The sequence below is a fragment of the Pelobates fuscus genome, chromosome 9 (genome assembly GCF_036172605.1).
Source record: "Pelobates fuscus isolate aPelFus1 chromosome 9, aPelFus1.pri, whole genome shotgun sequence".
Taxonomy (NCBI): domain Eukaryota; kingdom Metazoa; phylum Chordata; class Amphibia; order Anura; family Pelobatidae; genus Pelobates; species Pelobates fuscus.
Genome location: NC_086325.1, coordinates 31,311,067 through 31,338,882, shown reverse-complemented (window position 1 = coordinate 31,338,882; position 27,816 = coordinate 31,311,067). Strand labels below are relative to the sequence as shown.

At 38.2% G+C, this 27,816-nt stretch overlaps 1 protein-coding gene across 1 annotated transcript in view; it reads left to right on the top strand.

The window, feature by feature from the left end:
- Positions 1-27,816, top strand: part of RPS6KA6 (ribosomal protein S6 kinase A6) — a 71,165-nt gene that overhangs the window by 1,882 nt on the left and 41,467 nt on the right. Inside the window, exons 2-6 of the mRNA XM_063431842.1 lie at positions 15,521-15,580; positions 18,716-18,832; positions 20,008-20,089; positions 22,081-22,161; positions 22,902-22,981. Coding sequence (XP_063287912.1) covers positions 15,521-15,580; positions 18,716-18,832; positions 20,008-20,089; positions 22,081-22,161; positions 22,902-22,981 — 420 coding nt within the window. The remainder of the gene's footprint in view (positions 1-15,520; positions 15,581-18,715; positions 18,833-20,007; positions 20,090-22,080; positions 22,162-22,901; positions 22,982-27,816) is intronic.

Below are 27,816 nucleotides of genomic sequence, written 5' to 3'. Positions count from 1 at the left end.
AGGTGTTATCCACAGCAAAGGGTACCTGTGTGTCAGTATGATCCAAAGTGAGTGTCCCTGCATGTGCTTAAACCACAATAATGGTCAATAATGGCTCACGACTAGGGACCTGGTGCCTGTGTCAGTCTGGTCCACAGTATGGGTCAGTTTCTGTGTGTCAGTGTGATCCCCCGAGATTATTATTATTATTATTGGTATTTATATAGCGCCAAATAATTCTGTAGCGCTTTACGATATTATTAAAATTGGGAAATTTTACACAGGAACATTAGATGAGGACCCTGCTCAAACGAGTTTACAGTCTAGTGGCTCCTGTGTGTTAGTCTGGTTAGCTGTGAGGGTCCCTCTATGTGTCAGTTTGTGTGTAAGTTGAACCTATTGCAATGAGACCATTTAAGTGTTTGTGAAGGTCTCTGTTTCTCATTCTGATCTGTAACGTGTGAATTTGAGTGTGGTTGTTGCGCGTGTCACTCAGTACTAGTGAGTATTCATTTGTATCAATATGATACGATTTTACGGGTTCTTATCCTGTGTGTCTCATTCTTACCCACATGCATGGGTTGTGTATAGGTCACACTATCTGTTGCCAGGGCCTCTGTGCTCGCCTGCAGTTCTCTATTGCGCTGTGACAAACCACTATTTTTGTTTGTGGGAAGATTGCTCTGTATGTGTCTGATTTTGCAGCAGTTTACATGATGTTTGTAGTCTGTGTGCATCTAACTGAGGAGCTGTAATTTGCACCAATAGTTCTCACATCAGTCTGACGATCCAAGAATGTGAGATTTTGCTGTTTTCTGTACTCTGAACGGTCTTCCATATTTCATAGTGTGTTTTAATGCTGTAGGTGATGCTTGAAGAGGGACCTATTGTGTCATATTAAACATGTATATGATCAACAATGTACTTGGGGTCTCTTAACCAAGTGAGACTGATCAAATCTTTTTGGCATTTAACAATGATAAGCAGCAAATTCATACCTTTGCTATATGATGCCCTCCTTTAATATTCTTATTTAGAACAGATTATTTCATACTATTTCTCTTTGTGTTGCAAAAGGTTTCTCATCCTCTCTCTATTTCAGAGTTATTGTGGTGGTACTTCTAGGTTTAAATGTCTTTTCATGTCATTTTGTGAAACTCGTGGCTTTATTTACACACTATCGTGTGTGTGTGTTTTGAATTATGTTCACAAGTATGTGCATGTGGTTTACACAGTTATATTTGCTATGAATGCCATGTGGACTTAAAGTATATTAGTCAATCATATAAAATATATTACCGGTACACTTGAAGCAAAGTTCTTTTACACTGTCATAAGGTAGCCTAATGGCAACCCTCATAACAAAAGATGTTTGTCAGGGTACTAAGCATCACTCTTCTCTAATCACTGTTTTTGCATTTGATGGATAAATGCTGTCTTCATTTGCACTCAAATTTTGCTAGTACAGATATGTTTACCCCTCTATACACACACGTGGGACGTGTGTTTTTAGGATTTGTGTATCATTCTAGTATAAATTATTGGTATACTTGTTTAGGTCAAAACCAGATATAGTGGGCAGATAGTACATTGTTTTTAAAAGCATATACCCTTCATCCTAAAGATTCTATAGCCCAGAAGGGTCATAAAGTGCATATTCTTTTTTACAACAGTGGAAGAAAGGGCAGCTACTTTTTGGCCAGTATTTTTCCAACTTATCTTCAGAACCCTTTTATCAGGCCAGAATTTCCTTAATTTGATTCTTTAGCACATGTGAGGTAGTCATTGGCTGGTTGAGTTTAACTGAGACCGAATTGGTTTGAAGATTGTTGCTCTTGTTCCGATTAATATGAATACAGTATACACCGTGAAGTGCCAAGCAGACTCCCCCCCCCCCCCCCATCTCTTTTTATATTTTTTAATATTTCTCTTGCTAGTGAGCATCCGTAACGTTTTTTTGTGTAATATGTATGCAGAAATAAAGATTTACTAATCGGTTTTACTTCATGTTGATACTCACACATGGCCACACATTTATAATGACACATCTGCATTCAGACCTGAAATTTGACGTATTCTCAAACAGCAAAGACAAGCGCATACAACTGGACTACAACTAGATCTTTGCTAGACTCTGTTAGGACTGCGGGAAGACAAAGAGGGCTGATGTGTGTGGCTAGTCCTGCATTATCACATGGATTTGCAGTTGCAACTGCAGAAAAAGTAGCATCTAGCTCTCTGCACCACTGGAATCGTTCCTGATTGTTTATGGTGACTCTGACCACTTTTACTGTTTATTTTGTACTAGGCCTCCATCCTGTATGGGCAGCCGCTGTTTACTTCAGGCCCCCTTTGTCTTTCACTCTGTTTTGTTAGTTTTTCAGTGTCTCTGATGTGAATGAATGGAGAGCTCTTTAGCATCACAACACATCCTGCATGTTTGAACATGTGGGTTCACTCCCTACGATTGCTGAGCTGGTGAAATGCGTATTCATATCTTTGAATATCCCATGTGGAAGCTTCAGCCCCCTCCTCTGCACACACTAGGTACTGAGAATGCTGTAATTCAGTGTCTTAATGGGGTCTCGAGGGCCAAATGCAGCCATCAAGTGTTTTATTTTCATGGTTTCCCTTACTTGTATACCCCTAATTTAAAAACGACTGTTTACGTCCTTTAAGAAATTCTGACTCCACACCCTGTCTGATTTACAGTTCTCCCTATTAAGAGGCTGGTGTGCATGCTACAGATTCTGCTTTTGTCAGTAAAGTGGCTTGGTGAGATGTGACTTTCCTTTTGTGATGAGTGTCTATATGCCAAGCCGCTTCATATATCTGCTTTAGTCATTTTTGTGCTGAACCAGTAGCAGGTGTGATGGATAATCCCTGATGTGATTTAGTAATACGGTACTATGCAGAGCGTGTGTAGTTTGCAAACCTGTATTGCTTGCTTTATACAGAATGACTGCATAGCTTCTACGTTTTAAGATTTACCTGATTTGGGTTCCAGAGCGGTTATCCGTCGCCCTCGTATGCCATTCCGATAACCAACTCACCACCGATTATGATTTTACTGTGATCTGATAACTGCAAACTGTGTATACAGGTAGCTTCAAAATTCTTTTGTCAGCAACAAAGCAGCATTTTTGGCAGGTGGGGGGGGGGGGGGAAGGGACTGTGACTGACTCCTCTTTAAATTGATCTCTCAGACATTTCTGTGCCATCAAAAATGGAAATGGGTTTTATACTTCTTGCACCCTGCTGGTTCATCCCTTTATACTTTGAGAAGGATCCTCTAGAATTTTCAAGTTGTTCGACTCAGTGTGGTAGACTAATAATAAAGAGGTTATTTAATAGAATCTGCACTCAAATTGCAAAATATTTGAAACAAAATGTAGATGAATAGGGGGGAAAAAAACAGGGTAATTTTTCTAAATTGTAGTTCAGAAACAAGTACACAGTATAATAATTTGTCTGGCCTTTGGATTGTATCGAGATTGACAACACATTTGTTAATTCTGGAAGTTCAATTCATCACTTCAAGTTCAGCCTTTTACACATATCCAATTTTTTATTTATTTTTTGCCACGAAGTTGTTCCCTCAAATATTAATTAATAAATACTTGAATTATTTTGGTTTCCAAAGAAAGCGTCCAGCTGTAGTTTTAAAACTCTTACAAAATCTAATAAAAACCATAATTTATTTTAGAATTAACTCTGAAGGATATTTGAAGGAACATTATAGGGTACGGAACACCAACATGTATTCCTGACCCTGTAGTGCAAAACCCACCATTTGGTAATTTGTTCCCCCCACCTTGGCCCCTTAAAAGATATTAAAACTCACCTTATTTCCAGCGTCACGCTGGCCCCGCCCCCTTGGTGACATAATCAGAATTGCCAATATTTTTAGCCAATCCAATTCTTTCTTATAGGGAAAGCACTGGATTAGCTAAAATCAGAAAAGGGGGGGGGGGGGTCGCGCAAACACTGTTTTGGCCAATCAGTACCTCCTCATAGAGATGCATTGAATCCCCATGCAGAGCGTGGGGACGCTGAACAGCACTGCTGCCTACTGTGCAGCACTGAGCCAGGAAGCACCTCCAGTGGCCATCTAAGGAGTGACCACTTGGAGCTGTCCCTAGGGGCAATGTAAACACTGCCTCTTCTCTAAAAATGCAGTGTTAACATGCAACTACATTAAGCTGTCGTTATTCTGGTGACTATATAGTTTCCATTTAAAGACCAGTACAGACATGTGCATTCAGTTTTAAACAAACACAGTATTTTGTCTGAATTTTGTGTCACCGGCGAGCTGTCTAAATTCTTGTCTAAATTCTCTAACTCGGCACACTAGTTACTTCCTTTCACTTTGTCTGTGAACCAAATGGTGGGAAAATGCGCCTGTCAATTACCCTTCCCCGATCCGCCTCCTTGGCCGACCCAATCAGAATTAATAATCTAAGCCAATTCAATGCTTTCTCATAGGGAAAATGGGGCGGGGCCAAACCCTGGCTTGGCCAATCAGCATCTCCTCATAGAGTTGCAATGATGAATGTTCTTCTGAATGTCAGTGCCCTCTGAGGAGTGGCCACTGGAGGTGTCCCTAAGGGGCAATGTAAACACAGCCTTTTCTCTGAAAAGGCAGTGTTTACAGCAAAAAGGCTACAGGGATTAACAATACTCACCAGAACAACTACATTAAGCTGTAGTTTTGCTGGGGTCTATAGTGTTCCTTTAATTTTTTTCGCCATCCACAAGCCTACCAGTTAAGCTTGTTCTTTTGGGGCTTCCTAATTATATGCACTCTATTTATTTACTTTCCTAACACTTCCTTATGAGTTGGTGCCGTCATCTCCCAAACTGGTTTGTAAAAGATAATAGTGCTACAGAATTCTCTTAACATGTCACCCTGCAATTTCTTTCCTTCTTTAAGTCCTATGTTCTTATAATTACTATTATATTACTATGATCATTTTTGGTGTTCTTCCTGGTTTGCACACCAGAAATCCCTGAGGGTCTGATATTGCTCTTTGCCACTACCCATTTTCGACTCTTGCCTTATGTCAACGTGGAATGTACTTCATATTTCACTTAGGCAGCTGTAAGCAGCCTTTCGGTTGCTCATATAGTGGTCTATTTCAGAATAGTTTCTTTATAGAACAGAATGGTCTCAGGGCATAGACTGTCATTGGTCCTTTCAGGAGTTAAATTAGGACTTTCAAATTCTGACCTCACAGATGTTTAAAATGGCTCTAATGAGCCAAGTGTTGAACATGCTTCATAAACAAATCAAGCATTTGAGATCTACTAATACATTCTTTCATTCAGATCACATAATGTTTGTTTCCAGCATTCTTTATACAGCCATGTGATAGTTTCTGAATTTAAAGGAACACTCTAAGGTAAAAATAAAGCAATGCATTTTTACCCTTGGTGCCCCTATAGCTTATTACATTTTTTTTATTGATAATTGGAAAAAGAATACAAGCACAGTTAAACTCACCTGCAATCCACTGGAGGAGTTGCTTCTAGTCGCTGACAGTCCAACAGCCACTAAAGACCTGTTCTCTGGCAAATGTAAATGTTGCCATTTCTTTGAATTGGGGTCTGAGCAAGGTTGAAGTGATTTTGGTGCTTAGTGTCCCTTTATTACAGTCCTGTAATATATTCTGAACTTCAGTTGAAGTATTATTCACTTTACAAAAATCTTTACGTTGCAATAACTTTATCTTTTCGTTTTCCAGCCATATTTCATTCAGAATTGTTTACATTGCATTTATCAGTCTTGGAGTGGACTATTTTGAATTTATTTGGGTGAATGTGCCGTATCTCACAGTGTATGACTTTTGTGACATTGTGAGATGTCATGTCTCTGATTTGGGGCAAGTTGTTGTGCACACAGTCACTTACATCCATTGTAACGGTAATCTTGAGCAGGTGCACCTAGACTGTATGCATTCAACATATGTTAATGTAGGTCATTATTAAAGCTGTTTGTTAAAAGTCAAGCTCATTATTCTGTGTTTTTTAAAAAGCCATATATAAGTTGGGTTTTTCCATCTACAAATTTGTTACTTGCTTAGAATGACTTTTTGGGATATGATATTACGACATTTAATGATGTCTAGAATAATCTTTGCCCTTTTTGACTCTGACGCTGCCAACATCTGTATTTAGTGTGTACAGTATTTTGCATCCAAGCCAACAGCTGAGAATGGCCAAATAGACAAATTCTGTTGTTGTTGTGTACATTTGAGATTAAGCCATGCCTCTTGGGATACTGAAATGTATCCATGTTTGACTAGGTATTATTCATCCTCTTCTGTTCAAAGTGTGTTCTTGTATATTAAATTGAATGCAATGTACTGACCTACCAGAATAAGATGTCATGTATCCTAAGAAGATGGTCACTTTTACTGAAGTGCATTGTTTTAAAGCACCAGTGACGGCTGCAGGGAATTGTCTCTATCTATGGAGAGTCACACAGGGTCATTCATAGAGCTCAGTGCCCTAGTCTTGCAAATTCCCTAGATAACAGCAGTACTTTCGGCTCCTAGCGTGCTGAAAAGGATCCGCCCGAAGATGGCAGTGCCTGCAAGGGACAGGTTCAGGTAAACAAGAGAACAGGTAGCACCAAAAGTAAATAACAAATGCAGAAGTAAAAAATAAAGTCTCTAAAGGCACAATGACAAAGTCTATGGCATAGTCCAAAGAAATGCCAGTTGTTGAGATACAATCTCAAGATAGAAGGTAATGCGTCTTCAAATATTCTTAAAATGCTTGAGAGACAATTATGTTCAGTAGCAGCATATGAGCAAACATAAAACAGAGAAAACCAATAGTGCAATATGATTAAAAAAAAAATGTAGCGAGCGCTATTACAATTTAAAAATGCCATCTCACATGTAATAGAGCTATAACCAGAGCTAGGTAAAACAGCATGCGGTTTTATTGTATCCCCTCTTGCAGGATATTCTTCAGGTAGTAGTTGGCACCAGGATGATATGATATGAAGCATAACACATGACAAAATGAAAGGCCAATAATGTAATCTATTGAGGTAAGTATATACACCAAAAAAATATAAATGTACTTACTATAGGTGGAGCAGACTGACTGACTGCTCTTTGAGTTAGGCATGGATGGTATAATCTCCACCTATGATTCTTTTGTGGGTTCAGTAGAGAGGTAGGATTACCAGGTTTTAAGTAAAAACCTGATAATACTAAAAAGTATATGGCTTTCAACAAGCAGTAAGCCAAAATACTTTATTCAATATAAAACCACAACGCGTTTCACCTTTTTTGGGCCTTTTCAAGTGGATAAACTTTTTATCCACTTTTTTACTTCTGCATTTATTGTGTAATTTTGGCGCTACCTTACTTGCTAAGTTCTCTCCTTAGGGTTTTAGAGGGAATCCCCTATTTCAGGTGTGCTGCCTCATATATTTTTTCACTGTTTAGTTGTTGAGTGCTGTTCCTACCTCTTGTTTACTTTGTATTTACAAGTTCAGGTAAGTAGAACTCACCTTTGCCTGCTCCCCTCCACCACCACCGGACTCCACAGTGGTGATGTCACCTTCAGTGATCTTTGCAAATTATGCAAGGTCCCCAGATGCTGACAGTGTCACGTTAACATCACATATGTGCATGCTATGTTAAATATTTTCTATATTTTTCTTATTTTGGCCTGTAAACTCTGCAGCTCTCACATCTAGGAAAACTAATTGGTTACAATCCCCTTCGTCATACCTCCTTAGTTACTAGTAAACTCATAGTGATACAACAGGTTCTTCTGGAAATACATGCTCCTCTTTCATTAATGCAAACCTTTATTGGAACTCCCTGATATCAAGATGGAATATGTAAAGTACACGCTCCCAGTGACAGGAGAGCTGTAGGTGTCTGAGAGCAGGATTGCTCCACAAAGTGTAAATTGTCATGAAAGCTAAATTAATTAAAATGTTAAGACTAAACTGCCAACAGTTCACCTTGAGATAGTTTCTAGTTTGGTTCGTTTGACCTAAAAGTTAAAATGTACTTTTACAGGATTATTTACTAAAGTGACACTGACAGGGTTATTGACTGAAGTGAGAATTCCAAGTGAATTTCAAATTTAAGGTCAGAGTAGCTTAATGGAAAGCAAAGTTTTGCAGTTTGGCTATTTCCACCTTAAGATTGAAATTTACTTTGAATTCATCTTGAACACTCATTTCAGTAAATAATTCTGACCATGAATACTTTGTGGACTATACAACCAAAACGTCAAATAATAAAAAATAAACAGAGATGTTCAAGGGGTGAAACCTGCTGATCTCCAGGAACCAGTGACCCACCAGAACGTACAATATTAAAACCAAAAATATATAACTTTTTATAACGGAGCAATAATTCTTCGATTTCTTGGTGTGATCGTATGTGCTTTAATTTCATTTTCTTTTCTTTATTGGTTTGTATTTAGTCCATGTAGCCACCAGTGTTTACTGTCAAGTACGACATCAGGTTGACGTGGGACTTTTCATTTTGAAAGATCTTCGTGATGTGTGGGTGATTTGAATAGCTATGTTGCAGGCTATTCAAACGTCTCTTTGAACTTGTGCTGACTTATTTGAATTTTGTCTTAGTCACCTAACTTAGGGAAATTATATATGTTCAAGCTTTGGGTGTGGATATCCTGATGGCTTGTAGCATCTCTATGTACAGGAGGAGCAGAAACCTGACTTCTTTCCAGGTCGGGTGTGATGCACTGATCTTTACCCTCTTCAGTCTCGTCTAATCCAATTTCCAAAAGTCTCTCTCCAGCTTTACCCATCAGGACTCCTGGATCAGGTGTGTGGATTTTATGCAGCGGTCTGTCTATGCCAAATAGATGGAATTAAATGTAGGCCAGCATGCTAATGCCTTGCGTATTTTTGCTTCTGTCTGACACTTTTAATCAAGCTGCAAATCCTTATGCACAGACTGTGAATTTAAATGTTTTGACTTTTTTTTGAGTAGTGAAGTAATTTAGCAGATTTAGCAAACTTTTTTTTTCCTTTTTTTTTTTTTTTATCCCCTTCATCGTGAGGCTAGTAGTTTTTCCACTGCCGGCTAGTTTTTTTGTTTTTTTTGTTTTTAGTGGATTGGCATTGAGGCCTATTTGTATATTTTCTGTTGCAGCCCATTTGGTTTAAAGGACCAGCTCTTTACTGTTTATACAGGGCTGCAGTAATGCTTCTCTGATGCTTTTGAAAGAAAAATGACCAATGATTAAAGATTTTGGTATGCAGTAAGATGCACATACCTAATGTAAATTTGTTCCCTTCCGGTTGAATGTGCGATTATACTTTTTTAGCATTTATATAGCGCCAGCATATTGTGCAGTGCTTTCCAAATCTAGAAAAGGGATATTTAGAGGTGAAGTCGACTCTGCTCATACACGCTTACAATCTATGAGGATGTAAGGTAGCTAGGGCTGTGTGCTTCTTCTATGCTTTCCAATAAACCATTTATTTAGGCAAGTCCAAATGCATTTAGAAGCATGTGGCATTAAGTATCCGAATGGTGGAAGTGTAGTCGGCTCAAGAAATCACCTGCTGAGTAGGTGGTGCAGTTAAATATTTCTTATTTGCATTTATATAGAATTTTATATTGCCAATGCAATGCTCTAACTTACTGGTCCCTCATGCATCAATTTAGAGGTCGTTCTGTTCCAATGGGACATTGCTAAACTCTGGACTGTAGGGGGCACACAAAGACAAACATGGGTACCTAAGGTGGTCTTTTAATTTAATTCAGATGAAGCTTCTTTTAAACGTTTTCTAGTTCAATTTTAGATTCTCAGATTCAATTTTCGGTAGTGACAAACTGATACAAAGAACACCCTGTCTCTACCTTTTTCCTTTATGTTTACTTTCTCAGTCTGCCTTCCTGCGTTAAGTTTACCCGGTGGCGTAGGAAATTGTCCTTTTTTTTTTTTTTTTTTTACATCATTTTCATGCTATAGTTTTGCTTGTTTGAAGTAGATGGATGGTAAACGTATAGAAACAAAAAAGGATGGATAGGCAGCACATCTCGGACATTAACACTCCTTGATATCCTGCAAAATCCACCCTCTCTTCTTTGCAGAGTACCAGAATGAGCCCTGTCACATTCAATCTTTGTATCCATATTTACTGTTCTCTTTCCTCCAGCAGACAGTAGATAAATTGTCCAGGCTCAGATGCCACACTGATCTTGCAACAAAAGGATCCACCTACAGTAACATTTTTGAAGTCTCAAAAACAGATATTATTATTATTATCACCATTTATAAAGTGCCGGCAGATTCTGCAGCGCTTTACAATATTATGAGAGGGGGGGGGGGGGGGGGGGGGATTTAACTATAAATAGGACAATTACAAAAAACTTACAGGGACGATAGGTTTAAGAGGACCCTGCTTAAATGAACTTATACCCCACCTCCTATAGACTATAACACATTAGGACAGGAAATGGCAATCACATAAGGTGGGAGTGAAGCAGAGCTGGAGGAGAGAGTGCAAGAGACAGGTATGTAAGGTGGAGGTTACTCGGGAAGGCCACACGCTTTCCTAAAGAGATGGGTTTTAAGGCACTTTTTAAATGATTGAAGTTTATTGGAGTGTCTGATAGGAAGGGAGCCTCCCGCGAGAAGTCCTGCAAGCGTGAGTTGGCCGTACGGGTGCAAGCAGTGGAGAGACCGAGAAGGGGCGGGTAGGAGAGAGTTATCCTGTTTTGGCACAGCGATTTTTGTCGATCACACTTCTCATGAGCTTCGATCATTAGTTTGCCAAATACCTTTTAAATCTCTGTGCTGGGTTTGCTGCAGTACCTGTTTACATTAAAGGAACATTATAATATTAGGAATACAAATGTGTATTCCGAACGCTATTAGGGCCCTGTAGGCTGTTTAGGGTCCCAGACCCTACCCGGAGGCAGTATAAATGGTATGCTACTTATACTTCTTTATACTATATACTATATACAGTATAAATGGTATGCTACTTATACCTATTCTCCCTTGCTGCGCCGATCTCCTTGGGGAAGCTCTGCCTCCTTGGCTAAGATAATAAACGGGTGGGGGAGGAGGGAGGAATGGCCAGACCACTTTATTGTAATGAAATGGTCTGGGTGCATATAGTGTCCCTTTTAACTCTGTTATCATGTTATTCACAAACTTATTTAAGAATCCTTAAATTATTAAATAAGTGGACATATCAAATAATAACAGATGGTTGATGAGGTCAGTTTCAGATAGGTTCAAACATTTCTATTTCTAACATCGCTTGGAATCACCATCTGTTTTGCCGACTGAAAGATGTAATTATTAGAATGAATTTTTTTTTATAACTTAGGGATTTATATACGGAAAATACCGGGAAATGTATACAAATTGTGGAAGGTTGTCATGGCAAAATAGCCGCATGATAAAATACTCTATTTGAAATAGTCTGGTTTGTCTAGTTTTTAGATAATGCATGGTTTTCTGGAGCTAATTTGGATTAGTGGTATGCTAACTTGCCCCCAATGTTGACATAGGCCCAGGAAGTCAGTCTGTCAAGATATTTGCTGTGTGTATAAACGTTTGAAAAATATCTTGGAATGTGTGGGTGATAAAATGGCTCTGAATACAATATAGTCTACTGTTTAAAACTGGTTTATGTCAAAAATTGATTGTTTTCTTTAAAAATCAATTTATATCGTTTTCTATTTGTGAAACGGACAATACTGATGTAATGCTTTAACTGTATACATTGGCTCTCAGGTCCAGGACACTAATACAAAACAGGTCAATCCCTTCCCTATGCCTAGATCTAAATAATGTCCTAGCGATGTTTTGTATGAGTCTCTGATGTGGGTCTCTTCACTTCTTTACATGTGTAAAAGGGTAATTGCTCTCTTCCGGAGGATGATTCCTTTGGCTACTTCCCAGGTCTGACACTGGCCTCACCCTTGGTATTTAAAATATTTAATCGGATAATTAATATTTTCCTCGGCATGTTTAAAACATGATGCAATCCTACAGTGTTTATTTGTGAAACCTGTTCAGTGTTGTTAGATGTGTGGGCATGTTTGTGTGTCCCTGGCATTGATGGGAGTCATGTTTCCAGGGTACAGTTGCTGTTATTAATTCTATCCCTGTCCCCATATTTGTATGGATGTTGAGATTTTGTTAGTCATGCTACCGATGTTGTGGCATACAGGAGCTACGGTGACAGCACCGTGGCAGGTCCCCTATCGGGTCTGTGTGTATGTGTGTCTTTTTCCATTCCAGATTCTTTGAAATGTGAAAAAAATAATCTCAAACTGTTCTTGATCAAAACCTCAAAGAAAGAAATGTTATATATGTTTTGTTGTGTTTTTATTTTTTTTATTTTTTACAACCGTGAATTCGGGGGAAATAATACCATCTCAGGGTTTTGTGAACTATAAAAAAACTAAAAAATAAAAAAAAAATACTCCCACCAGTCACTCTCTCCCAACAATACACACATCACCATATTTTCTCTCTCTCTCTCTCTCTGTTTAATAGCAAAAGTGGAACAATCACCATAGAAATCAGAGGAGTTGGGAATTTACCTTCCTCCACTTCTAAAACTTTTCTGTTAATGAGCATTGTGATGGACCGCCTGGCTACCTCTGTCAATCGCTGCTTCCTAGTAATCCTTGAGTACCATAAGCACCGCACACCATAACCGCCGCAGCTTGGTTGGGGTCTCGCAGTCCTCCACCTACCCTGGACCCAAGACCAGGATCCAGCTTCCAGTGGGTAGACCTCTCCTAGTCCAGAGAGTGTAGCAGGAACAGATCTTAGAAGAGCTAGTGATTATACTCAAGGGAGTATAGCGATTAAAGCAATCCCCAGAGTGAATATAGCTCCAATCCCCCAAACATGAGCCTAGACTTCATGAAGGGTAAAACAAATCTGTTTAATGGCAGCCACAACTGGCCTTTTATGACAGTTTCAAACCCCCAAAATAACTTAAAACACACAAAATCCCCACAACAGTTACATCCCCCGATAACCTTAATCTGGGTGACCAACATATCCAAAAATCACCCAGACCAGTTGAGGGGTACAGGAATTTCCTGGAAGTCTTAATTTTGACTGCCCGCCCGCATGGTCCCATGCCCCAATTAGTTCCAGAGAATCGGGGCTTGCGGTTGGTCTAGTTCGGTAGTTTAGAAACAAACTACATAACAGAGTTAGTAGTCTTACACTGGAGCTTGATCCCCTTGTTCATGGGAACGTTTCCATTAAACAGCTCTTTTCGAAGTGTTGTGGAACCAAACGCAGGCGATGCTGGATGTCCAGCAGTGTTCAGGAGTTTCAGTTTTCAGTTCCATGAGATTCATGCCCAAACACCTGCTTGTATGTGAACAAGATGGCTGCCACCTCGTGGTCGTCCATAGGAATTGCGGCCACCCAGACAAACACATAGAATACTGCGGTGGAAATTGCTACAAAGCTCCAGGGTGGTCTCCGGTACGTACGGCTGTTTGGTTCACGAACCAAATATAAAATCCCACGAACCAAGTCTGTTGATATTATTTTTATTTTTTTCAATATAAAGGGTTCACAGTCTTTTGGTAAGAGGCTGGCCAGCAGGCCCCTCCAAGCCCACGTGACGAGGCTCTGTTCATCACAAGCATTGTCAGTCTTACTCAGTTTAGGACTTTTAAATAAAATCTTATTCAGGCATCTGCTTGTTCAGTTATGGGTGGGGGTAGCATTTTAGGTTTGCACTAACATACTTACACTGCAACTTTCTTTTAACATTTTTGTATCAGCAAAGTATGAGGTAAAGTGAAACGTTTATTGCAATGTTAGAACTCAGTAGGCTTGAGTTATGAGCTGATGGGCAGCCAGGGCAGAGAATAGGAGAATAAAAATATGGTTTGGGCAGAGGTGTCAATGATGAACTGAAGAGGATATACCGGGTAGAGGGGTAGACTAGAGAATGGATTATCATTTTGATGGTTTCTATTGTTTAAAACTGACACATCCTGGAGATGTTCCTTGAGTAAAAGCAGGAGGTGATTGCATGTTTAAGAAATAGTGTGCTAGTAGAAGAGAGAAATTGCTGTTGGAATTGAGAATGGTGGAGGTCACTGATGACTTGGTAGCCCAGTACTATCGAGTAAGTGACGTGACTGACACAAGATCATAGGACAACAGTTCGGGAGACTAGAAGTGGATGAATATGTCAACATATAGGTGATATTGAAATCTGAAGAACTAAGGAATCTTTTACTTTGCCAAAAGAGGTTGTATAGTAGAAAAGCAAGGGGAGTGAGTAATAGAAAGCAGAAAGTAGTTTTGTGCAGAGCCAGGTATATGAGAAGTTTCTGAAAGGATAATTGGAAAGCTTCAATTTGAACCAAGTAATCAAACTGGTGAAAAGTTTGCAAGAGTAGGGGACGATGCCAAACCACATCAAAGGCAGCACAAAAGTCCATGACTATGTGAGGGCCCCTTGGCTGTGCTATTGTCAATACAAATATTGTGATGTAAACATATAAAAAAATATAGTGTGCATCATTCTAACTGAATATGTAACTTTGTGTCTGTTTGCTTTCAAAAGCAGGTGTGGATCAGTGGTGCTGGGTACAGGTTGCATCTTAATGCAGGTTGTGTCTGTATATGAAAGGTAAAGGAGATGGTGTAGGTGCACTTTTTTATGAATAAGGTTATCTACCTTTTTACTGTCATGCCCTCATTAGCTAAAACCTCCATCTTTCCCTTGATATCAAGATTTACAAACAGCTGCTAATCACAAAAAAATCTAGCTGATGCCTGTACGTCCATAGTCTCCATTATACCAGGTCTATTTTTGTTGCTTGTGATAGTCTCTCAGTAAGCGTATTATTTCTGGCATCGATCTTGTGCAGTCGGCAATTTGAAGTGCTGCATTTTTTTTCCCTCAACCCTTGACAGTTCAATTGGCAGATTAGTACCTGATTCTTTCCTTTATAAGGCATTGATCAGGCCTACTGATATGGCTTATTTGGTCCCTGGGCATCCAGCATTTCCTGCCCATGTAAATGGAATATATTCCCCTATATATTGGTTTTCAATTCTTTGAAGACAACCTACTGGCATTTTGGGCAAAAGGCATTTCTGGAGATTTGTCCAGACTAACGTGAAATGTTTATATGTTTATATCCAGGTGGGTGCAGATGGGAAATCCTGTATCTAAATACAGATATGAGTGCTATACTTGTTAACATTTGTGTGCCAGAGAAGAGTTTTCAAAGTAGTGTTGACGTTGCCCCAGAGTATCTAATGGTTAAACCTTTGTGTGCCTGCTTTCATAGTGCGGGTTGGAAGTAATGCAAACTGGTAATGGTAGGGCAAGATCTCTGCAGGCTGAACAATTTGAAGATTACTTCACAAATCTTTTCACTGGAGCCCCTGTGCAAAAAGATTGGATGGTGGGGGAGGAGGTTTTTTTTTTTTTTTCTCTCTTTCCTTCTAAATATTTCAGTTAAATGTAAAAAATGTCCCTCTTTCCCTAATTGTAACTATTTCTTATTTTTAGCTGAATGGTCTAAAGATGTTGGATGAGCCAATGGATGAAGTGGAGTCCTTAATGCCTTATGTAAGTGAAAAAAAATTTCTGCTTTTATTCAATTATGAATTTATTTTCCTAATTTTCCAGTGCCTCCCCTGTTCCTTGATGTCAGATCAACCCTCATCTATCCATTTTATCAGTTCGTCCCATTTGGTATATAAGAATCATTTATGATTCTTTGAAATAGAAGCTCTCTCCATTTGCATGCAACCGAGGTGACTACTAGATGGGTTTTATCATTCAAACTGTGCTCTAGTGGTTATGGTGCGATGGGTGCCCTGGCGCTGCCCCATTGTAAGTAGTCAAGCTGGTTTGGAATGGTTTACCTTCTCACCTGGGGTCTGCCGGGCATTGCTCCCAACTCCACTACTGCTACATGAGTCGAAAGCTGCTTCTTGGTAAATTGTGTTGCGTCTCCTGAGCTAAAGCTGTGCAGGTCTAGTTAATTGAATGGGAGCATCAGCTGATCTCTTAGCTAATGATCTAAGCCCAGCAGCACCACTCATAGCCCATACAATACCGAGAGTGTCTGGCCCTCCTGTAGCAGTAGTGGAGGAGGGGAATGGTGCCCGGTGAACCCCAAGTAAGAAGTGAGACCATTCTAAAACTGTTTCAGAATGCCTACAATGGGGTGGGTTTATCAAGGCACTCCTGGCACCATTACATTGTGTTCTAGTGATTATGCTGCATAGAATGTTCTTTTTAAGTACTACTTCCGAATGTAGAGGCAGTTAGGATGGTTAATAGCCGTTGAAATGGTTTCGTTTATTACTTATTTTTCTTCCTTCTTTCTAATTTGCTTTTTTTTTTTTTTTTTCAAGAGAATTGGTTGTTAAAGTATAGCCTCCCGCACTGTACGCACTTGTGACTCAACCACCAAATGTCAGTTTGAATGTGTCTTAGTATCTGTTTGCCTATCTTTCTAAGGCACAGCTTGCATCTGTTTTACATCCCTGCCACAACCTCGCAATCTAGATATTTTGTGTTCAACATAAATTGCTTTAGGAAACCTGCCAGTTTGTCAGTAGCACAGCAGATACGCATGTCGGTATAGGGGAAAACATTTGAAACGCATGTAGAAATCAACAGTAATATTATGTTATTTATTTTATGCCCAAGGTTCTCTGTTAGCACAGAAATCTTTAGTGATGTCACACCAGATGATTTCCTTAGTATATACTCTGAAAAGCAGGCTGAGCACATAAACGCCCAATTATCGCAAATTTATTCAGATTGCCAACTCATTGTTACAGCTTGGCTATGTTTGCTTCCATTTTGCAATTTAGTTTTAATTCACAAAATGTTTTAGTAACCAAAAAAGATTAAAAATTAAAATTCTCCTTTTTTTGGTGTTGCTTACGGCTCCATGTTAATGAGTCTGCCTGCTGCTTCACATTGCCGCTCCAAACCGTGATTTGGCAACCATTTATTCCAGAAAAGAATATTACTTTGTAGCAGCCAAATAGTGTAACTTTCCCAAATAGCACCAAATAAATATAGAAGATGAAAGGTGTAGCGCTTATTTAAAGGTACAAATGACCTTAAAATAACAAACTGGGTACTTCCACTTATCTAGATTTTCAAATGTCTAAAAATGTAAATAACATAACGGTGCAGATAATTTAAAACCATAGTGGAGGTGAGAAAAGGTGTGTGTGTGTATATATATAGGACACTCCCAAATGGGGAGCTATAAGACCTGGCTCCGGTGTGGATAACCTCGGGTCCGTTTAGGCGACCCGCCCATGTACAAGGTGAATATCCAATCCTAGGGGGACGCATATGAAACCAAAATAGAGTAGTACAGTTTTTAACCATCTTTCAGTGTGGCTGCGTATCAATTGCTAGGTTCTAATATGCCCTTAGAGCTCCCCTCCAACTCATATTATTGCAATTAGGTATTTTTTTTATTATACTTCAGTTTGGATCACATTCTCAGGGTCACTGTGTCTGTTGCAGAATTAAAGTGTCCAATTCCTGCCCACGTTCCCGATAATTATTTGCTGTTTGTTTTTGTTTTTCTTTGTTTTTTTTTATCTGCTTTCTTTCTTATACATCTGTGGTTTGTCAGGAAACATTTGAGTTGTTTGCCTGAGTTGTGGTTTTGCCAACTGCATTTGCTCAAGATACAGAATGTTTTCCTACCCTATCTCTGATGAAAGCTTCCATTATCAGCCTTGTGACATATCTCCTGGGAAGCCACAGTCTAGCTTGCTGAGAATCTCATTCCTTTACCACATATGTTAGGCACACGGATAGTTTAGGCTCTGTGTATGCTGCTCTGCTATTTTTCCCAGGTATATAATCACTTCAAAATGAGCCGTGATATTGATATAATAACCAGACTCTCCATTTCGATCACCTTTCTGTTATCGTGTTTAAAGTTCTGTTAAGATCTTTGCTGCTTCTGTCTGCCTGCGTGTGACAACTTTACCTATCTAAAACTGATTATTTGTTGGAGAATGCAACTATCCTTACTCCAAGTAGATTTGTCTCCTTCATTGGTCAGATCACCCCTGATGATCTCCATAGCATACCTGGGATATTCTAGTCTTCAATCATAAACATTAACAGTTGAATGAGGGTATTGTAATCTGCAAAGATACATAACATGTTCCTTATTGTTTTCACTCAAACTTGGTTGTAAAGTCCTGTTAACTCTGTCCTTTTTATCAGTCATTTCAGCATGCAAGGAGCTCACCTGTCCATTGTATCCTTGAATTTTGTTATTTACAACTCCAGAAATATGTAAATATCTTTGTAATAATAAGCCCACCCACCACTTGATGACATAATTGGAGAAAGTAAGCCCTCCCCCTGTCATTTCAAATACCTTAAATATATTAAAAAAAAAAAATCATAACAATCCAAACAGACTGGACTATTTTGCACCTTATACGTGCTTGCAGCGTTGTTTCATTAATTACGTTTCATAAATGAAACCACTAGGGTGTGATTTACTGAATTTCCATTAGAACCCTGGGTTTGTATTTCACCCACTGGCAGAAACTAAAAATACTGGTCAGGTCGGTCACCATTTGGAAGGTGGTAAATTCTGAACTATCCAGGACACACGGATAAAAGCTATAGTGAGTTAGTGTTTTAATGTGGTGTCTGTTACAGAAGTGCATTTGGAATATTAATTTATTTTGTTTTTGTTAGGATGAAGGGAACATTAAAGAGATTCCAATTACCCACCATGTTAAAGAAGGGTGTGAAAAAGCGGACCCCGCACAGTTTGAACTGCTGAAAGTTCTTGGACAAGGATCTTTTGGAAAAGTAAGACGTGTTGTTGTTCGCCCTGCAGCCCACATCCTCCACTCACACCAATCTGCCTCCTTAGTGACTGGCTGGCCTCCCGCTTTCAGACACATATTTTAGAACTGTTGTTGACAATAAGTAAATTTGTTCCAGCATCCCCATATGTGTCAATAAACGGCTTCTCAGTACTCTGTATATAAAAAAAACATTTCTGGGAAAGATGGTGCCTGGAAGATTGCTCCTTTATGTAGGCATTTTATATTATGTGGTTTACTAGAGGCCCTTGGTAACTATTTTGTTTGATACCGCTCCTAAAGTTATCTGTATGTTATTCTCAAACATATGTCACCAGTGCTTTATCTGATGGGAAAGTCCTCACTGAGAGCCCTTTCACCATTCTGTGTTTCTCTGTATTCACGGTTGTTGAGTGAAACTTCCTATACAAGACCGTATGAGAGCACATGGAACATGGTCCGTATTATGCCCTCATTGGCAGGCTGACAGAGTTCCTTATTAGCCTGGTGTCTGCTGCAGCATACAATAGTTTTTACTGCAGGGCTCTGCAAATCGTTGGTGCCACTTTACTATTGTGACACAGAAATGACAGCTGACATCAAGATTATGTCTCCCTTGGGTAGCCCATATAGGCTGCGGATAAGTGGGCTGCCTTGGCAGTTTCTCAGCTTGGTTAGAGCAGGGCTTGGAAAAACTCCCCCAGAGAATCATGACTGACAATGCTTGTAGGATTCATTTGGCATAACATCCTCTCGACTCTTTGAGACCGCATTCTGCTAAGGAGAACAAGGTGAGTTCTAAAGCTCTGTCTGTGTCATGAGTATTCTGCTCCCTCTATTCACCAAGGACAGTTCTACAGAAATGATCTTCCTCTTCACTGCAGACAGAAAGGACAATTCAGTTAATAGCCAATGTCTATTCCATGTATGAATGACTGATCAGTTATACGTGTATCTGCATACATTGCTTAATGTGTGTAAGTCACAAATACATACATATGTGAATATGTTTTGCTAGTTAGATTTGTGTGTGAGTGACCAGTTACTTGTAGATTTGTTATCTTTAATGATGGTATGGTGAGAACATTTTGTGTAAGTGTAATTCTATATGTAATTTGACTCGTCATTCTAGAAGTACTTTGACCTAACTGCAGACACATTTAATGTTTTCTGTTCTAGGTTTTCCTGGTAAGAAAAATCATTGGACCGGATGCTGGACAGCTTTATGCAATGAAAGTATTGAAAAAGGCATCATTAAAAGGTGAGCTGTATGTTTATAATATAACCTTATCCAGAGTAATAAAACATACATGTGGACCTACATACCCGCACAAACTGCTGTGATATAGATTGTGCTGCCATTTCCCCCCTAGATTTAATATTATGACCGTATTGAATTTATTAATAATTGTAATATGCCTACTAGTGGCAGCGTTGTTGATCTCAAAATCTTCTTGAAATATGAATAAAAAGGTCCCCTTTAGTTAAAAAGGCCTAAATTGCATACATTATGGTGATAAGAAGACTGTTCTGTATTGGTCACCACAGTGGACCTATTCTCCAACATCACATCAGGGCATTCCAAGGAGTACAACCCATGGGGTAATTAGAAGAAAAAAAAAAATCTTTATCGATACAATGTATATTTAAAATTATTGGGAAATTCAAATGGCCTCTACCATATTTTGTACGATTTTAATCCTTTTCCAATTGACATTGTCATGTCCCACAAAGCACATCTCTCAATGGAATTCATTAATTCCATATGTGACATTTGTTATGTATAAAAGAATTGATGAAATGCCAGTACTGTTAAATTCCTCAATATACTTTAAGCCAAAATATTTTGAGATCTTTAAATGAAAAAAAAAATTTTTAGCAGTCGTCAGCATTTCTCATTTTGTACTGCTTGATAGAAAAGAGAGCCTCATTACCATTCACTTAAAAAACAAACAAACAAAAAAAAACACTTGCATGCCATTGTAATATTCAGTCACAGTTGATCAAGAAAACGTTATCTTCTTATGGATACTTATTTTCCTCCCGAGGTACTTTCAATGCCCTATCTAATCATCTTTCCGTTACTTCCACCTTTGAGGCTGTGTGCTCCAGAGATCTTATTACACTTCCTCTTAATCATGTTTGTACATGACCCTGCTTTCTCCTCTATTCTTATGACCGTCTCTGATGGAAAAGCAATCCTGTTTTGTTTTGTGCTGCTGTCCTGACAAGTTGCTGCATTAATACTGAAAAACATTTAATATGTCACTAAAAGAAAAAGAAATTCCATGCTATTTAACCATTTTGCGATTTTTTTTTTTTTTTAAATTGTAGCCAGATTTTTTTGAAATGTTGCTGATATCCTTCTAATACTTGTGAGAGCGTATAGACTCTCCTGCACAAACAATTAGCATGTCTGTTCTTTAGAACCGTGCATCCCAGACTCTTTATTGTGGTGGGCCAGCTTTTTTCCCCAATGTGTCAGGAGCCAGTTCAGTAAAGAGCTGTTGCAGATTTGCTGCATCCTATCAAGGCCACTGTGTGATTCTGGTGCTTTCCAGTGTGTGTTTGTCTGCTGTCTGTCAAAGATTACTTAATCCATGAGCTCTCTGCGAGAAGGCCACCACTTGGAAAAACAGACCAGTCTTCACAAATGACCCATTTTGTGGCTAAGCTATTCTGTTCAAAGTAGTGATGGAACTTGAAGGATCACTATAGGATCAGGAACACAAACCTGTATTTCTGACCCTATGGTGTTAAAACCACCAAGTAGGTGACTTAGCCACCTTAGAAAGGGTTTAAACGTACTTTTTTTTTTTTTTTTTTCAGCTCTGCTTGGATTTGCTGGCCCCACCCCCGATCCACCTATTTGGCTGACATAATTAAAATTGATTTCAGCCAATCCAATGCTTTCCCATAGGGCAAAATTTCCCATGTGACATTTTGGATGTTCAATAGGAATAAGACAGTAACTTTTTAATTTTTCTTAATTTCTTGTGTATAGCTAAGGCATAATGCAGTTTTTATATATATATATATATATATATATATATATATATATATATATATATATATAATTAATACAAAATGATTCAAATAAAGAAAATAGATTGCTTAGATCTCAGGGACTTTTGTGTTTTCAATAAAATGTAAACAAAAATATTCAGTTCCCCCTAGAACATATACTATGTATGTTATAAAGGAGTCAAAGCATTGATAATTGGTAAATTTGTATTTTTCTCTTCTTTACAGTAAGAGACAGAGTTCGTACTAAGATGGAACGGGATATCCTTGTGGAAGTGAACCATCCCTTCATTGTGAAGTTACACTATGGTGAGGAACAGTTTTTTTTGTTTTTACAAGAAAGCTCGTCATTAAAAAATTGTTAGTCCAATAAAAAAAGGTATTACAAGATACAAATTTTATCTGTTCGTTTTTACATATAGATATATATATATATATGTATGTAGATGTAAAAAAACAGATAAAATTTGTATTGGAATACCTTTTATTGGACTAACAGAATATATTAATGACAAGCTTTCGGGAGAACCTCCCTTTCTCAAGTCTGAAGCATTTCTGAGCAAGACGACACAGAATTCAAAGTTGAGTTGTGATGCAGGGGTTAAAGCGACATGAGTGCAGATAAGACACAGGTTTGATAGAAAATAGACATCATTCTTGCAGAGGGTTCTGAAGATCAGAGTGAGTGGGGAGGGGGGAAACAAAAACAAGCATACAGTGCAGAAGATGATGCACTTTATACATACTTATACACATGAACATATACATAAGAGTGAATAGCGATAAAATATATATATCGCTATTCACCCTTGAGAAAGGCATTAGCTGATGCTCAAATATTGGTGGTAGGATGTTTGGTATAGATTTTATCAATATAGGCTTATGGGTGAATTGTTTGCTCTGTTGGTTGTTTTTACATAATTTAAAGCCTTTGTCATTATTGTAACTTGTCTTTTTCTTCTCTGGTCTATTCCTTGCATCAGTCCAGGAGGGATCTTTTCATCTGTGTGTGTATATCGTACTAAAATGTATTTTTTATTCCTTTTCAGCATTTCAGACTGAAGGAAAATTATATCTGATTCTGGACTTTCTCAGGGGTGGAGATGTATTCACACGGTTGTCTAAAGAGGTAATTATCTAATTTTTACATTTTTTTTTTTTTTGACCCGTTAAGTTGTTAATTGCAGATACTTGTTGTGAGTGTGTGCTCTGTAACCGCTAACAAGTGACATGGAAGTAAAAAGTGTTCAAAATCTTTCAGTAGTGCATGTTTAACTGGGCAGGTCATGTTGGCTTCTACATTCCACATAAGTTAGCCAAACCCTGGTACCTAGTAGTAGATCTTATACTAGGGTGCAATGTAAGATGGTCTGCAAAATGTAGCACTTAAACGGTAAATTGTAGAGAATTGATTTTAGGCCACAACTTTTAAGCTGGTTTGGGTCCCCCCTGTTTGGTTGTTTCATTTTAAAATGTATTGCCTCTTAATTCTTTCAAGTTGGTAAATAACACACAAATGCTTGATGAAATATAAAAATACAAATGACAGATTTAATCCGAATTTACAAACAATTGGATGCATAAATAATAAATAAAAAAATGTAATTGTTATTTAACGCTATTCTGAAAAAAAAAATTTGTGGAATGACGTCGTAAAAAAATCCTACGACCAATATAATGTTTACAATACAATGAAGTTAATCTCGACTGAGACACAAATAAAGAACCAGATCAGTGCTAATAATAAGCAATCTTCAACTAAAATTAGTAGGAAATGTAATACAGGAGTGAGTCACACACAGGGTGTATTCGCACTCCACCCTTACCTCAGTTTACACAATTCTACCTGGATCACGCTACTTACAAGTTGCCTTGTTCTGACCAGTGTTAAAAAAAAAAAAAAAAAAAAAAAAAAAAAATACTTAACCAGACTGCTGTCTAAACAGTACCTATCTAGTGGATAATTTAACATTCTGAGCTTTTGCTTGGGTTTTATCCAATTTTTTCGAAATATCTCCATGATCTTTCGACCTTGAACCCAGCCCACCTTTCTTAGACCACATTTACAGTGTCTGTATTTGTCTTTTGTGGAATTGTGAGTTTTCATTCTGGGACTATTTTAAACACTGTACTGTTATTTTCTGGTGATTTTTATTTTGTAAGAAACTCCTTTCATTGCTTGCACAGTTGATTGTATTCTAACTACTTAGTCACCACACGATGAATGTTCTCCCCAATTTGTATAATATCTGTCTACAAGAGGCTGTTTGTATAACAGTTTTAGAATCCACTCCATTACAGTGGATCTTCTGCTAGAGTTACCAGTGATAAAGTGATATATGTGTGATTTGATTGTAGATGCCAAGAAGCAGGGTTTTCAAACTGGTGAAAGTTTTGATGTTCCGTGGTAGGTCATTGTGTGCTAAACTGCTTTCTGTTCCTTTTGTAATGGGGAACAGAGAGTTAAAGCAGCACTTTTACGTTTTTCTTAATTTATTAGATAACCCCGCAATTAAAACATGCATGCCTTTATTGCTGCATTTTTTCATTGTGCATCTAAAACCGCTTGCAAAAGCTGCAGGTCTCTTCCCTGCTGCTTCTGCAAGCCCTCTCCTTCTAACCCAGCCCAGTCTTTCTTTAAATGACTTTCCAATACAGCTACAATGAGAAGTCTTTGCAAGGAAGGTACTCTGATCAAATGCTGCCTCTTGAGTTTAGCTTTACTAAGCTAACCAAACCAGGAAGTAACAGGACCGATAGTCTAACAGTCATGGGGGTGCAACCAGGAAAATTAGTTTTCACTGAAATTTCTACTTTTTGTAAAATGAAAACTCTTCAAACATAAAGCACTCTAGGAAGCCAATGTGCTCTAAGTGTTTGGAGTGTTCTTTTAAGTTGCTGGAAATAAACTGGAAAAGGTCATTAAAGGTGTAGGAATCTGGAATGAGCATGCGGTCTGGGGGAACTTTCCAGCGAGCAGTTATTAACAAGTTGAGGAATATACCTGTAGTCCAACATTAGTTTAGATCATTTAAGGTCTTACAGTGATGAGTGTTGTAATTGCCTTGCTGGAGAAACCTTTGTAAAACGTGAAATACAAATTGCTGAGCTTAAAGAAATTGACTTTTCTCAGTGTTCTTTCTGAAGTGTAGCTTTGTAAGGCATCTTCCTTTGATGCTTCTTAAAATGAGCCGTGATTCACATCCCAGTAAATATTTCTCCCCCATCAAAGCATATCAGTTAGATGAGTGATTGTGGAATGGGAAATTCCTATACAAGGTGAAAATAAACAGTTTCAAGCCAACTAAGGGAGGGTTTCGGAAGTTCTTTCATTTAAACGTGCATGTGATCATGCATAGTTTAAACTTTGACATTTTACAAGTATCTGAGATCTCGCTCGTTAAACGAGAGGGCAATGAGACATTTTATCCTGTCTCTTGCATTTGAAAGTAACCTTTTTGTAAGCATCCAGCTTGACTGATGCTGTTAAATGCATATGTTTAGAAGTGTTGGGTAGGGAATATTTGAGGTCTGAACCAAGAAAACCTTGCTATATTTTATTTATTTGTTACTGGTATTTATAAAGCGCCAACATATTTCGCAGCGCTGTACAAGTAGAGGAGAACGTACAATGTACACAAACAAATACGAAAGGTAGAAAGGGCCCTGCACGTAAGCTGAGATCTTGCCATTGAAGCTCTTTTATACAAAGTGCGTAGCTAGATGGACAGTGAGCTTACAATTTAAAGGATATAATGGGGATTTGAGACAAGAGGTAGCAGGGAGTTGATGGCTGTTCTGTAACAAGATTGTATTGTTTGAGCACTCCACAAAACACTTAATTGTTAATGTATTTTTGATTAAAAAAAAAAAAAATACATATGACCTGATTCACAAGGCATATAATTCTTCATGCAATAAAACTTACAAAACATGAACATATAGTGAAACTATTTAATTTTATATTGATTGAAGTGACCCAATAAAAAAATTAATTGGCTTGTGTGAAGAAAATTAATTTAGGTGGAGAAGAGGAGGATGGAATAAAATAGAATTTTCCATTAAAATTGTATTTTATAAATTGCCATAGAATGGCATGGGAAACTATTACGATACCAGCCCGGTATCTTGTTTTCTGTAACTTTGTCAAGAAGGCCATAATGCACTAAATAGTAATTGAATGATTTATTTAGCTTTGAAATGTAGTTCAAAGACTTAAGTTGTGGAGCAACTCTACACTATTACTCCACAATGTCTCCAAAAAAGGCTAGATGCATAAAGAGACATTATAACTCAGGGGTGTCAACATGCAGCTCACCCCAGTTTCTGTTAAACTACAAATTTCCCAGTTCTCTAATGTCCATACAATTATTCAAGTTCTCGTCTGGTTTGGGCCCTCTGTTTAGTGGCTGAGCAGTCAGAACGGGACCAAAGTACAATCAATTGAAAAGAAACGGTTTTCCTGATGTTTTGTGATGCGAGGGACAGTGGTACGCACATTTCAATACCAACGTAGCAGAAATGAATTCCTGCACTGAGAACCCAGCTTGTATTTCAGCTTCCCACTTGCACATGGAGAGTAATGTGCCATCTGTTGGTGATCGAAATATTGGCACCCCAGAAGAGAGCAATGTAATCTTTAACACCATGTATTACTTACAGTTGAGCGAGAAATGTTTTGAAAAATACCTTGCTTGTAAAGGTCATTTAGAGTAGATAATGGGGACCAATTTTGGTGGAATACAACCTTTCATTCTTAAGAGGAACTTGTGGAATAACCATTTTAGAGATTGCTAAGTACTTTAGGGCATGATCCCAGCAAATTATACAAGATTATTCACTAAAATGAGAATTCAAAGTGAATTTCAAATTAAAAAATAAAATAGAACTAGAAAAATTCCCTAGCCCACTATGCTAGTAGTTCACTCTGAATTTACTTTGAATTCTTGCTTTAGTGAATAACTATGGTAGTTCTAGTAATGGTCGATGTAATTAATATTGGGAAGTCCTAACTCTAAAGAGGAGATACATTTTCCAGATTAGTGGATGGTGCATTGGCTGTGGGTCACCACAACTTTGGGTAAGCTTTAGAACTATATATATATATATATATATGAAAAAAATATGAGGGAAGGCTGCTCTCCGGACTTTAAAACATCAAACTTTTATTTAGAAATAGTTAAAAACGACCAACGTTTCGAAACGTTGACCGAAACGTTGGTCGTTTTTAACTACTTCTAAATAAAAGTTTGATGTTTTAAAGTCCGGAGAGCAGCCTTCCCTCATATTTTTTTCTACATGATTTGGAGCTCTGGTGGTGCGCCCGGCATTGGATTAACTTTAAGCGTGAGTGCAGGGGATATTTCTCTCTCTCTCTCTCTCTATATATATATATATATATATATATATATATATATATATATATATATATATATATATATATATATATATATATATATATATATATATATAACATGGGGGGATGGTTGCACTCACCTAAACATGCTTAAATGGGGTGCTGCTGGGGGCCATATTATACAATAAATACACAAGATCCAGCGCACTCTCCTATCTACTAAACAGCAACTTCAATGTTGACAGATTTTATTAGTTTGTAAAAGTTTTTTTTAAAAAACACCTAATCCAGGCAAAAAAATGGGGATTTAGTTACATTATATGATCATACATTGCATAAGCCTGCCACAACGTCAATGTACCCCATCTTTGGCAGGTCCCACTCTCACAGTCTAATGTCTGCTCTTATGAGATTAACCACTTACTTGGGAAAAAATTCCATCTGAGGCTCTCTGCAGTACAAGGCTAAATAGGGACCTGAGATGAGGCACCTGTAACAGGGAGGGGTGCAGAACCAAGGAGTTGGCTAGACTCCCAAATATATATAGGAAACATGGGGGGATGGTTGCACTCACCTAAACATGCTTAAATGGGGTGCTGCTGGGGGCC